Source organism: Clarias gariepinus, chromosome 20 (assembly GCF_024256425.1).
Source record: "Clarias gariepinus isolate MV-2021 ecotype Netherlands chromosome 20, CGAR_prim_01v2, whole genome shotgun sequence".
Lineage (NCBI taxonomy): Eukaryota > Metazoa > Chordata > Actinopteri > Siluriformes > Clariidae > Clarias > Clarias gariepinus.
Window position 1 is genome coordinate 249557 of NC_071119.1, and position 13356 is coordinate 262912.

The 13356-nt window shown below is 41.0% G+C and overlaps 1 protein-coding gene across 1 annotated transcript in view; it reads left to right on the top strand.

The window, feature by feature from the left end:
• ank2a (ankyrin 2a, neuronal) overlaps positions 1–13356 on the top strand; it is a 66371-nt gene that overhangs the window by 49350 nt on the left and 3665 nt on the right. Inside the window, exons 41-48 of the mRNA XM_053479504.1 lie at positions 313–624; positions 4915–7848; positions 8323–8400; positions 8616–8747; positions 8827–8967; positions 9490–9685; positions 9817–9877; positions 10908–12521. Of these exons, the coding sequence (XP_053335479.1) occupies positions 313–624; positions 4915–7848; positions 8323–8400; positions 8616–8747; positions 8827–8967; positions 9490–9685; positions 9817–9877; positions 10908–12521 (5468 nt within the window). The remainder of the gene's footprint in view (positions 1–312; positions 625–4914; positions 7849–8322; positions 8401–8615; positions 8748–8826; positions 8968–9489; positions 9686–9816; positions 9878–10907; positions 12522–13356) is intronic.

Here is a 13356-nt window from a genome sequence, read left to right on the forward strand (position 1 = left end):
CAGAAGAAGAAAACCAGGAGCATGTGTATAAGACCACAGTGGAAAGGGTGTCACTTTCTGAAATCCAAATCCAAAAAGAGGAGGAAATAGGTGTTCATGCGGAAGATGATAGTCCATGTCAGGGTTTGGATGAGACCTATCAGGAAGATGCACTTACAGATGCTAAGCAAACTAGAGATTTGGATATATCCTCTGAGGAATCTGCTGAGTCTGAAGAATGTCGGCAAATTCAGCAAAGGTTGTACAGCTACGAGGCTCCTGTACCTGAGGAATCCCCCCAAAAAATTGAACTTTATAGGAGTTCCTCTGAAGTTCAGGAAATTCAGCAAATGCTGTATTCCACATCTCGCCCTGCCCTTACTGATGACCATGTAACAAGTGATCCTGAACTTGTTTGCAAATCAGACTCACAGGAAATGACAACAACTGGTGAGGAGGACTTCTTTACTCATGGGCCTCCTGACTCAGTGCAGGTAGCATCCAGAGAAATCAAAAGTCCAGTCCAAACTGAGAGAAGAGGGTTACATGAGACAGAAGAAGAACAGGAGCATGTATATAAGACTACAGTTGAAAGGGTGTCACTTTCTGAAATCCAAACACAAATCCAGACAGAGCAGGAAATAGGTGTTCATGCGGAAGATGATAGTCCATGTCAGGGTTTGGATGAGACCTATCAGGAACATGCACTTACAGATGCTAAGCAAACTAGAGATTTGGATATATCCTCTGAGGAAACTGCTGAGTCTAAAGAATATCAGCAAATTCAGCAAAGGTTGTACAGCTATGAGGCTCCTGTACCTGAGGAATCCAAAAAATATATAGAACTTAATAAGAGTTCCTCTGAAGTTCAGGAAATTCAGCAAATGCTGTATTCCACATCTCGGCCTGCCCCTGCTGATGACCATGTAACAGGTGATCCTGAACTTGTTTGCAAATCAGACTCACAGGAAATGACAACACATGGTGAGGAGGACCTTTTAACTCACAGGCCTCCTGACTCAGTGCTGGTATCATCCAGAGAAATCAAAAGTCCAGTCCAAACTGGGAGAAGAGTTTTACATGAGACAGAAGAAGAAAACCAGGAGCATGTGTATAAAACCACAGTGGAAAGGATGTCACTTTCTGAAATCCAAACCCAAATCCAAAAAGAGGAGGAAATAGGTGTTCATGCGGAAGATGATAGTCCATGTCAGGGTTTGGATGAGACCTATCAGGAACATGCACTTACAGATGCTAAGCAAACTAGAGATTTGGATATATCCTCTGAGGAATCTGCTGAGTCTGAAAAATATCAGAAACTTCAGCAAAGGTTGTACAGCTATGAGGCTCCAGTACCTGAGGAATCCAAGCTTAATATAGACCTTTCTAAGTGTTCCTCTGAAGTTCAGGAAATTCAGCAAATGCTGTATTCCACATCCCGCCCTGCCCTTACTGATGACCATGTAACAAGTGATCCTGAACTTGTTTGCAAATCAGACTCACAGGAAATGACAACAACTGGTGAGGAGGACTTCTTTACTCATGGGCCTCCTGACTCAGTGCAGGTAGCATCCAGAGAAATCAAAAGTCCAGTCCAAACTGAGAGAAGAGGGTTACATGAAACAGAAGAAGAACAGGAGCATGTATATAAGACCACAGTTGAAAGGGTGTCACTTTCTGAAATCCAAACACAAATCCAGACAGAGCAGGAAATAGGTGTTCATGCGGAAGATGATAGTCCATGTCAGGGTTTGGATGAGACCTATCAGGAACATGCACTTACAGATGCTAAGCAAACTAGAGATTTGGATATATCCTCTGAGGAAACTGCTGAGTCTGAAGAATATCAGCAAATTCAGCAAAGGTTGTACAGCTATGAGGCTCCTGTACCTGAGGAATCCAAAAAAAATATAGAACTTAATAAGAGTTCCTCTGAAGTTCAGGAAATTCAGCAAATGCTGTATTCCACATCTCGGCCTGCCCCTGCTGATGACCATGTAACAAGTGATCCTGAACTTGTTTGCCAATTAGACTCACAGGAAATGACAACACATGGTGAGGAGGACCTTTTAACTCACAGGCCTCCTGACTCAGTGCTGGTATCATCCAGAGAAATCAAAAGTCCAGTCCAAACTGGGAGAAGAGTTTTACATGAGACAGAAGAAGAAAACCAGGAGCATGTGTATAAGACCACAGTGGAAAGGGTGTCACTTTCTGAAATCCAAACCCAAATCCAAAAAGAGGAGGAAATAGGTGTTCATGCGGAAGATGATAGTCCATGTCAGGGTTTGGATGAGACCTATCAGGAACATGCACTTACAGATGCTAAGCAAACTAGAGATTTGGATATATCCTCTGAGGAAACTGCTGAGTCTGAAGAATATCAGCAAATTCAGCAAAGGTTGTACAGCTACGAGGCTCCTGTACCTGAAGAATCAAAAAAATATATAGAACTTCATAAGAGTTCCTCTAAAGTTCAGGAAATTCAGCAAATGCTGTTCTCTACATCTCGGCCTACACTCACAGATGACCATGTAACGAGTGATCCTGAACTTGTTTGCGAATCAGACTCACAGGAAATGACAACACCTGGTGAGGAGGACTTCTTTACTCAAAGGTCTCCTAACTCAGTGCAGGTATCACCAGAAGAAATTAAAAGTCCAGTCCAAACTGGGAGAAGAGTTTTACATGGGACAGAAGAAAACCAGGAGTATGTGTATAAGACTACAATGGAAAGGGTGTCACTTTCTGAAATCCAAACACAAATCCAGAAAGAGGAGGAAATAGGTGTTCATGCGGAAGATGATAGTCCATGTCAGGGTTTGGATGAGACCTATCAGGGAGATGTACTCAGAGATGCTAAGCAAACTAGAGGTTTGGATATATCCTCTGAGGAATCTGCTGAGTCTGAAGAATATCAGCAAATTCAGCACAGGTTGTACAGCTATGAGGCTCCTGTACCTGAGGAATCCAAAAAAAATATAGAACTTTATAAGAGTTCCTCTGAAGTTCAGGAAATTCAGCAAATGCTGTATTCTACATCTCGGCCTACACTCACAGATGACCATGTAACGAGTGATCCTGAACTTGTTTGCAAATCAGACTCACAGGAAATGACAACACCTGGTGAGGAGGACTTCTTTACTCAAAGGTCTCCTGACTCAGTGCAGGTATCACCAAGAGAAATCAAAAGTCCAGTCCGAACTGGGAGAAAGGTTTTACATGAGACAGAAGAAGACCAGGAGCATGTGTATAAAACTACAGTGGAAAGTGTGTCACTTTCTGAAACCCAAACACAAATTCAGAAAGAGGAGGAAATAGGTGTTTATGCAAAAGATGATAGTCCATGTCAGGGTTTGGAGGAGACCAATCAGAAACATGCACTTACAGATGCTAAGCAAACTAGAGATTTGGATATATTCTCTAATGAATCTGCTAAGTCTAAAGAATATCAGAAAACTCAGCAAAGGTTGTACAGCTACGAGGCTCCGGTACCAGAGGTATCCAAGCAAATTATAGATATTTCTAAGAGTTCCTCTGAAGTTCAGGAAATTCAGCAAATGGTATATTCATCATCTTGCCCTGCCCCCGCTGATGACCATGTAACAAGTGATCCTGAACTTGTATGCAAATTAGACTCACAGGAAATGACAACACATGGTAAGGAGGACTTCTTTACTCAAAGGTCTCCTGACTCAGTGCAGGTATCACCAAGAGAAATCAAAAGTCCAGTCCAAACAGGGAGAAGAGTTTTACATGAGACAGAAGAAGACCAGGAGCATGTGTATAAAACCACAGTGGAAAGAATGTCACTTTCTGAAATCCAAACACAAATCCAGAAAGAGGAGGAAATAGGTGTTCATGGAGAAGATAATAGTCCATGTCAGGGTTTGGATGAGACCTATCAAGAAGATGCACTTACAGATGCTAAGCAAACTAGAGATTTGGAGATATTCACTAAGGAATCTGCTGAGTCTGAAGAATATCAGCAAATTCAGCAAAGGTTGTACAGCTCTGAGCCTCCAGTACCTAAGGAATCCAAGCAAATTATAGAACTTTCTAAGAGTTCCTCTGAAGTTCAGGAAATTCAGCAAATAGTGTGTTCAACATTTCGCCCTGCCCTCGCTGATGACCATGTAACAAGTGATCCTGAACTTGTATGCAAATCAGACTCACAGGAAATGACAAAACATGGTGAGGAGGACTTCTTTACTCAAAGGTCTCCTGACTCAATGCAGGTATCACCAAGAGAAATTAAAAGTCCAGTCCAAACTGGGAGAAAAGTTTTACATAAGACAGAAGAAGAACAGAAGCATGTGTATAAAACCACAGTGGAAATGGTGTCACTTTCTGAAATCCAAACACAAATCCAGACTGAGGAGGAAATAGGTATTCATGTGGGAGACGATAATCCATGTCAAGGTTTAGATGAGACCTATGAGGAATATACACTTACAAATGCTAAGCAAACTGAAGGTTTGGATATATCCTCTGAGGAAACTCCTGAGTTTGAAGAATATCAGAAAATTCAGCAAAGGCTGTACAGCTATGAGGCTCCTCTATCTGATGACTGTAAAGAAATTAATGAAATTTCTGAGATTTCTTCTGAAGTTCAGGAAATGCAGCAGATTCTCAATTCTAGATCCTCTACATCTTCTCCGGAGGTTCTTGATGACCTTCAGTATGTAAAAAATTATCCTGAACATGTTCACAAATCAGACCTAGAGAAAATAACACTAGGTAAAAAGGACTTTTCTACTCACAGGTCCAACGAATCAGTGCACGTATCATCCGGTAAAATCAAAAGTCCAGTGGAAGAAGAGAGAATAGGTTTACAAGAGACAGAGGAATATGAACAGAAAGGGTATAAGACTGCAATGGAAATGTTTTCACCTACAAAAATCCAAACACAAATCCAAATAGAAGAGGAAATAGGTGTTCATGTGGGAGATGATTATCCAGTTCAAGATCTTGATGGGACCTATCAAGTTTACGCACACAAAGAAACAAAACAAACAACAGATATTTTGTGTGAGGAAACTGCTGAGTTTGAAGAATATCATGAAATTCATCAAAGGTCGTATAGTGTTGTTAAACTTTGCGACCTGCAGCCTGTAACAACAAGTGCCTTCCAGGGAGACCCCAAGGCGACTAAATCTGGTCAAACTGATCTCTCTCCTCTTGACTCAATGCAGGAATCATCAACAGAAATTAAGAGCCTAGTCCAATCAGAGCTTGAGAAAACACATTGCCAAGAATCAGAAATGGAAGACCAGCATGGGTTTATGACTACTGTTGAAAAACCTTCAAAATGTCCAGAGCTAACAGGGCAGGAAGTAAATGTTGAGGTTGAAGATGATTGTTTATTGGAACTGCATGCCAGCTACAGAGTTGCAACAGTTAAAGAAACTGCAACATGTGAAAGGCTTCAGGAAATTCAGCAAACTTTGTCTAGACCATACAATTTAGAAGACCTCCAGTCTGTAATAATGAGTGACTCTAAAAGTTTATGCCACGGAGATTCATTAGAGACTACACCTATTATGGAAGATTTGTCTTCTAAAAAGTCTCCTGATTCCATTGAGCCAAGTCCAACCAAGGACTTTCCATGTCCTGACTCTTTAGAAACAAGTCCCATAGCCCAGAGACCAGACACCAAAAGCCCAGAGCTATTTTATCAAATCAGCAATGACTTGCAAAACAATCAGCCAGAAATCAGCCTGACAGAAAACATACAGCTAGAAGTTAGTAATAAAATGATAGTTCAAGAAGAAGGTGAGATTCCTGACTCACAGTGCCTTTCAACACTCTCAAAGCCATCTTCACTGAATGAAGAAAACCTCCAAAGCAGTGGTCCAGTACAAAGACAGGCCACACCAAATGAAGAGGTTCTATATACAAGTAGGGAAATTGAAAAAATCCATGAAAGTAAGGATCCTGAAATGGAGGCATTTGATTCAGCCAGTTCTGTAGAGCTCACAGGGGAGAATGTAATGACCAAAGCAATGTTAATCCAAAGTGAGGATAATTTAGCCTTATCTTCTGAAACTCCTGACACAAAGGAGCCATCAGTGCCTTTTCAGCAATCTCAAGAGGAAAATGATGAGGAAGATCATGAGATCAATGAAATGAAAAAGCAATTTACTCCTGAGGAAAAGATGTTTAAGATGGCAGCAAAAATCAGGGTCTTTGATGAGATTGAAAAGGAAACCAAAACGAGAAAGGTCCGATTTGATTTTTCCACTTCATCCCAGGATAGAGATTATGAGGTTAGGGAAAATGAAGATCTTCAGTCCTGTGATGAAAGTCCATTAGATTACGAAGAGGACGACAGAAAGCAGGAGTGTGGACCCGAGTCCATATGTACATCACTAACTGAAGTACCACAAGAGGAACCTGAACAAATCCTAAGTGAAAGTCAGATCTTAGCGTTGCCTTCAAACCATGAATATGGAGCTTCAAACATTGGTGAGCTGAAGATGGAATCATTACCTATGCAAATTTACATTGATAAAAAGGAGCTGAGTCATGAAGACTTTTCTCCTGAGTGCCTTATCAAAGAAAACAATGTTGACACGATGGTGGCATTGCCTGAAGATTCAGCTGCTATGTTAGTGAGTAATGCTGATATTGAGCGTCACAGGGTCGATGAGAAAACTGGAGAAATCCCCTGGCCCCAGTGTCCTGTATATGATGGAAAAGCTATGGAAGAACAACCACACCCATATGGTTATGAAGAGATTCATGGAGAAAAATCGCAAAGCATTTCAGAAAAGTTTCAGGGAGATTTAGTTCCTTGGAGTGTAGATGTGAAGGATGATGAACGGCATATCTCAGACACTCGGTCTCCGCAGTCTACACCTGAAATGCCTCCTGCTCAGACTGAAAATGGACAGCCGAACCCTTTCCTGTTCCAGGAGGGGAAACTCTTTGAAATGACAAGGGGTGGTGCTATTGATATGAGCAGAAGGAGCATGGAGGAAGACCTGGATGCTTTTGTCTTTTTCCCAATAAGTGAGGATCCTGCTGAGGATGGGGCTTGCGAGCAAGTCAGTCAAAGTGCAACAGAATTTAGCACCTCACTGGAAACTTCATTAGACATAAAAAGTGTTGATTTACCTCAAGATGTTTTTGATCCATCAGATGAGACCAGAGATTCAGAAAGCCACAGTGACTCAGAGAGCCCAAAAGAAGAAAAATATCTGGAATTTGATTCATCAATAGCAGACATTGATACCGCCACGTCTACAGTGACCCGATCTATCTACTCCGAGCAAGATATGGAGTCGTCTGATTCATCAGCAGAGGAAGATCAGCAGTCAGTTGTTGAAATGCCGACACCTACTCAAGATGATTTTATGATCCCTAGTGGAGAGACATTACAGATACCATCACACTGGTCTCCCAGCTCATCTAGTGATAATGTCGCAGAACCTGAAAGCAGGAAACCAAAATCAAGGATTCCAGTCAAAGTGACCAGCTTTGACAACAATTTGGGCAAAGGTGAGTCTACTGAGCAAAACCAAAGGCCCAAATCAGAAACAGATATCTATTTCTCTGACCTCATCAGTGGAATCCATTCTTCGTCAGTGAAACCCAAGACACCAGTATCTAAAATACCAGTGTCTGTAGAACATGCATTATCAGGTACACTTCATTCAGGTCAAACTAATGAAGATGGTGGTAATGAAATGTATTCAGATGACAAGGACAGTCCCCAAACTGTCTTTGATGGAGATAGCAGGTCCAAACCCTTCCAAACCCGGTCTGTAGGAGAGGACATATTTGAAACCAGACCAAACTGGGAGGATTGTGTAGAGACACAGATGCAGCGACTCTCAGGCAGCAGTAGTCCAGATCAGAGTAAAGGTACCTTCATGGTTTATGACTCCTTCTTTCCTACCCTTAAAAATGAACCCTTATTCCTGCACTCACTTTCTGTTTGTACCTGTCCTGTCCTGTCCTGGTTATCATCTGTGCTCTTGTGTCTGTTTGTAAAGGGTTTCATGTGTGTGTGTGTGTTCTGTCCTGTCTATTTGTTCTTCTTAGTTAATACACATTTTCATATAAATGTTCAAATCTCAAGATTGACTAATGTAAGAGTATTTAGACCATTTTATAATTTTTCTTTTACATTGTGATCACTTTAGCATGAACTGCTATCATTTGAACATTTTTCCTTCATTTTCTTTTAAATCACATTTTGTGAAATAACGAGTTTTTATGTATTTATTATACTTTAAACTTTTAGAATGTGATATAAGTAATTATAAAGCATACCCTTTTATTTTAATTTATAGTCGTATATCTGATAATAAAAAAGTTAATGCGTGTTGTTCACAGTGGACTGGAGTGATGATGCTGATCGTAAAGAGGAGATTTTGTCCATCATTGCTGATCTTCTGGGGTTTAGCTGGACAGGTGAGTTAGTAGTAGCATATGTCATCATGGTGCAGGAAAGGATGAAAGTAAAAGATAAGCAATCCTGACCAGCTGAGACATGTTTCCTGTCTGGGCTCTCTAATTTCTGAAGTTTTCTACTCTTTATTCACTATTAAATTTTAACTTGTTCTAGTGTAATCTGATTAATACGAAATGTTCTAAAGCTCAGTCTGTGGCTTTGTAATCATGTATAGAGTTAGCTAAAGAGCTTGAGTTCAATGAGAATGAAGTTCAGCATGTCCGAGTGGAGAACCCGAACTCACTGCAGGAACAGAGTAGCGCTCTTCTTCAGCGCTGGATCGAGCGCGAGGGCAAACACGCCACAGGTCAGTCCTTCATTCTCTAGTGTTAATAACACTCCTGTAGTGTACGCTATTAATACTGCGTGTGTATGTGTGTCTCCAGAGGACTGTCTTCTAAACAAACTGACCAAAATAAACCGCATGGACATTGTCCACCTTATCAAAACACAGCTTAACAAAACAATGCAGGAACAAACGTCCAGAACTTACTCAGAGATTGAGAGGACACTGGACCACAGTGAAGGTAAAGTACAGACACATACTCACACACACGCTGAACAGTAGAGACATTTTGGATGATACCCTCTGTGTTATTTTTATACTTTCTTAGTAAATATAAGAATATCAAGAATGAATTCATCAGAGGGACAACCCATGTTAGATGTTTTGGAGATAAAGTCAGAGAGGCCAAATTGAGGTTTGGACATGTTCAGAGGAGAGATGGTGAATATATCGGTAGAAGGATGCTGAGGTTTGAACTGCCAGGCAGGAGGTCTAGAGGAAGACCAAAGAGGAGATTTATGAATGCAGTGAGAGAGGACATGAAGTTAGTTGGTGTGAGAGAAGAGGATGCAGAGGATAGGGTTAGATGAAGGCAGATGATTCGCTGTGGCGACCCCTGAAAGGGAACAGCCCAAAGACAAAGAAGAAGATTAGTAAATATTAGAATTTGACCTGGTAATGGAGCTCTCCCCTCTGAAGTAGTTACATATATTACAATGAACAGTACAAACGTGTGTGTGTGTGTGTGTGTGTGTGCGCGCAGCTCTGTCCTCAGTGCAGGAGGTCAGTCCACGGATGGTGAGGAGAGCGGATGTGTCCCAGAAGCCCCCAGCTGCAGTATCAGAGGAGGACCTATCGATGGCATCACTGCTTGACATTCCATCCTGGGCGGAGCCTGTAGGGCACACCCACTCCGGGAGTATCCATGGAGACATGCTAGAGGAGCTGGAGGTCACACAGTAAGTCGATTTTATTTAAAATATATTATTATTATATAAATTATTATTAAATCCCACACTTTGTCTTACTGTTACTGATCACCCATCTGTTTCCATTGTATAACTGCAATTAACGTTGGTGTATGTTATAGAGATGAGTGGGCGTGTCAGGAGGGTGCACCCAACTCCACACACTTGGCTCCACAAGCACCGGTAAGTAAGGGTGTGTGTGTGTGTGTGGATTAGTGTTTTAAGTTCAGTGTGTTTAAATCGCTGATCTTTCTGTAAGATAAGATTGGTAGTGTTGTCAAAGTGTGCGGGACTTAGTGAGGTTGAGACTGAGACATGTGTTTTAGTAAATAATGCTAAGGGGTGTGCTTAGTGGGTTGAAGCTGAGGGATGTGTTCAATCGGCAGGATTGAAATGTGTGTTTAATTCAATTCAATTCAATTTTATTTGTATAGCGCTTTTAGCAATTTTCATTGCCGCAAAGCAGCTTTACACAGTCAAAAGAATTATTTAAGTTTGTATGAAATGTGAATTTGTATGAATCAAAATGGTCAGTTTGTCCCTGGTGAGCAAGCCGAGGGCGACAGTGGCAAGGAAAAACTCCCTGAGATGGTAATAGGAAGAAACCTTGAGAGGAACCAGACTCAACAGGGAACCCATCCTCATCTGGGTGAAACAGAAAGCAGTAAATGATCTGCATTTATACAGTGTGTAAAATGTTTAATGAGTGGGGCTGGGGTGTGTTCCATGGGCAGGGCTGACGTGTGTGTTTAGTAGGTGGGCTGAGGTGTTTATGTGATCGGGGCTGGTACCATGTGTTCAGTAGGTGGGGCTGAGATGTGTGTTTAGTAGATATGGCTAACAAATGAATCATTCCGTTAAATAAAGTAGCTGCTAGTTTGTACCATCTCTCCTAGCGAGGCAGCTTAATGCTATGGGGTTACCATGGTTACCACCAGCTGACAGGGTGATGGTGCAGCGGATTATTCAAGTGGCTGTAATTCTAGAAGAACTGCATTTTACCATCAGCCTGTTTAACACTGCACTTGGGTTTCTGTTTTTCTTCATCACTTGCACTCATGGTCGTTTTCAGATACGTTACTTTAAACAGCAGCATGCGAATGTACATGACTGCCCAATGTTCATATCCTACCGGTGACTTTCAGTTGATCTCCCTTCTCCACTTTCATCATCTGATTTATTTTAAACATTTTTGTTGCATTTCATCATCCAGCTCTCAGGTGCAGGTCAGAATGCAGATCAGGCTTTGACTGAACCTGAAGAACACAATATCCTGAGTATCTTACCTGCAGCAAAATCTCCAAAGCCATACATCTTCAGCTTCAGTCAGTCCTCCATTGACAAGTTTTCACATGAGCTTTCATCAGTTTTGCACTCAAACCAAGCTCAGTTTTCAACAAACATGTCACATGAACATGCTGAGGAACTTCTGGGATTTCCACCCGATGATCTTTCTCCTGTGTATGAGAAAAGTGACATGGAAGAAAGTGAGAAGTCCTCCTCAGAGTTTCTACAGTCTCGTCTCTCTGGCTCTGATTCCTACAGAGTCCTGCAGCACACTGAGGGTGATCAGGGACCTGGAGAGGAACTCACTTCTTCAGTGGACGAAATGATGAAGAGTTCTGCTCCAGAGGATTGTAAACAGAAAACCCCAGACCTAATTAGGACACCGTCTGAGTCTGATTTCATTTTTGTAAATCCTGAATCTGATCAACTTTCAGCTGAAGAACATGCTGAGCTGAAGTCAGCATGTGATTATGAAGGTAACATGGAGAAACAGCAACCATCAGAAGGTTGGAATGAAGTGCCTCAAATATTTGAAGCAGAGGTGAAGGCTGTTAGTTCAGAGATATCTACTCTGATGACACCACATGTCCAAGATGATACAGCTCATGAACAATCTATAGACCAGAGACATCAAGAGGATCAACAACTTTCTCCAAAAGAACAAAAACATGATCAAGAAACCCACAGCACCTACACTGAAGATGCTGAAATGCAGCAAGACTGTTTCATTTTGAAAGACAGCATTGTTCAGCAAGACATTTCCCCATTTTCTCACTCAGATGTTTCTCCACAAACACCAGACACGGTCCGAGTCACACAGCAATTTGAGTTTGGTGAAACTCTTTGGGGACCAGAAAGAACCTCTGACCATAAATCATATCAGTTTTCGATCAAGGCTCCTGAGGCACCAACATCACACAGCTCAAAACGTCCACATTCAGAATCTTTACTGTCTGATAATCAAACTAAATTTTTAGAGGCAGCTTCATTCAGTCACAGCTTCTCAGAATTTGACCAGACCACTGTACGCTCTTTAAGCACTGATGAAGCTCTTGCATTACTTCAAAAACTTGTTCCTACAGAAAATCTATTAACATCTGAATGTGTCAACTTGGGAATTACCAAGTCAAGAACATCTGAAGGTGATGATACAACACTGCAAAACCTTTCCAAAGCTGAGGAGCCTGAAATCATAAAAATTCAGAAAGGACAAGAGAATTTCCAGTCTGTCCTCCACCTACCTGAAGAACAGATGTTCTTCACAAAATCAAGCTACTCAGAATTAGCACTAGAACAAAATGTAGCCTGGGCAACATCCATTAGCATGAAGACCCAACAAAATGGCACTAAAAGTCCTATTACTTCTCAGAGCGGGGAAGAGGAGAACCAAGATTCTCTCCAGGACAGCATAAAGGCACCATTCATCCAAGAAGCTTTAAAAAAGTCAGAAGATAAACATAAAATGTGTTCTTCTGAAGAAGCTCCTCGTAATGAGGATGTTACGGATGATGATTATAATGATGATGATAATCTGAGGAGGGTAAGATCAGAGCATGGTCCTTCTCTCCATTTTTTATCCCCAGCTTCACCTTTTGCTCCTCATAGTTCCTGGCACAAGGATGACATTTCAGTTTCTGTAATTAGATGAATCAGCAGAATTTCTAACATCATGAGGTCCGCACTCAAAAACCTGCTTCATAAATAATGTTGCATAACTAAAACTAATGCTCCCTAATTTTGGAGTTGTATGACCTTTAGAACCTGACACTACTGCATGATTAGTTTGTTTTTGTTTGCTGTCTAAAATTATCTGGAGAAGATAGAAGTTTCTGAAACTGGTTTGGTGTAAAGTATCTCCAGATGAACTGATGACTCCTGCACTGATGGTTTATGATTGTGTTATTTGCATGGATGTCCTGTTTGATGCTCTTGCATGTTCTCCTGATAGGCTGAGGTTCTGCTTTACTCATGTTCTTCAGTCACATCCATCTACATCATAAAAATTCTTCCAAAAAATCCATTTCCATTTAGATTGCAGAAACATTTTTAATTGGATAAAAATCACTTTTGATTTCATTTCTATTATATTTATTTATTTAAATTGGATAATGTTCTTTATTTTAGTTAAGTAACGATAATTTTAATGAGCTGATCTTTGTTTATTTTGATGAGGTACGATTCTCTACTTAATGATGGTTGAGAGACATTTAGGCATGCTTGGAGGTTGAGATTAGTCCTTAGGATCATAAAAATTTGTTTTGATCAGACTGGAGGTGACTGAACAGCTGTTTAATTTTTGTTACTGATCATGAAGTGTTTGATTTTCGTTGGGAACCTCATTGAGTTTTGATGATGATGAGGAGGAGGATGATGAG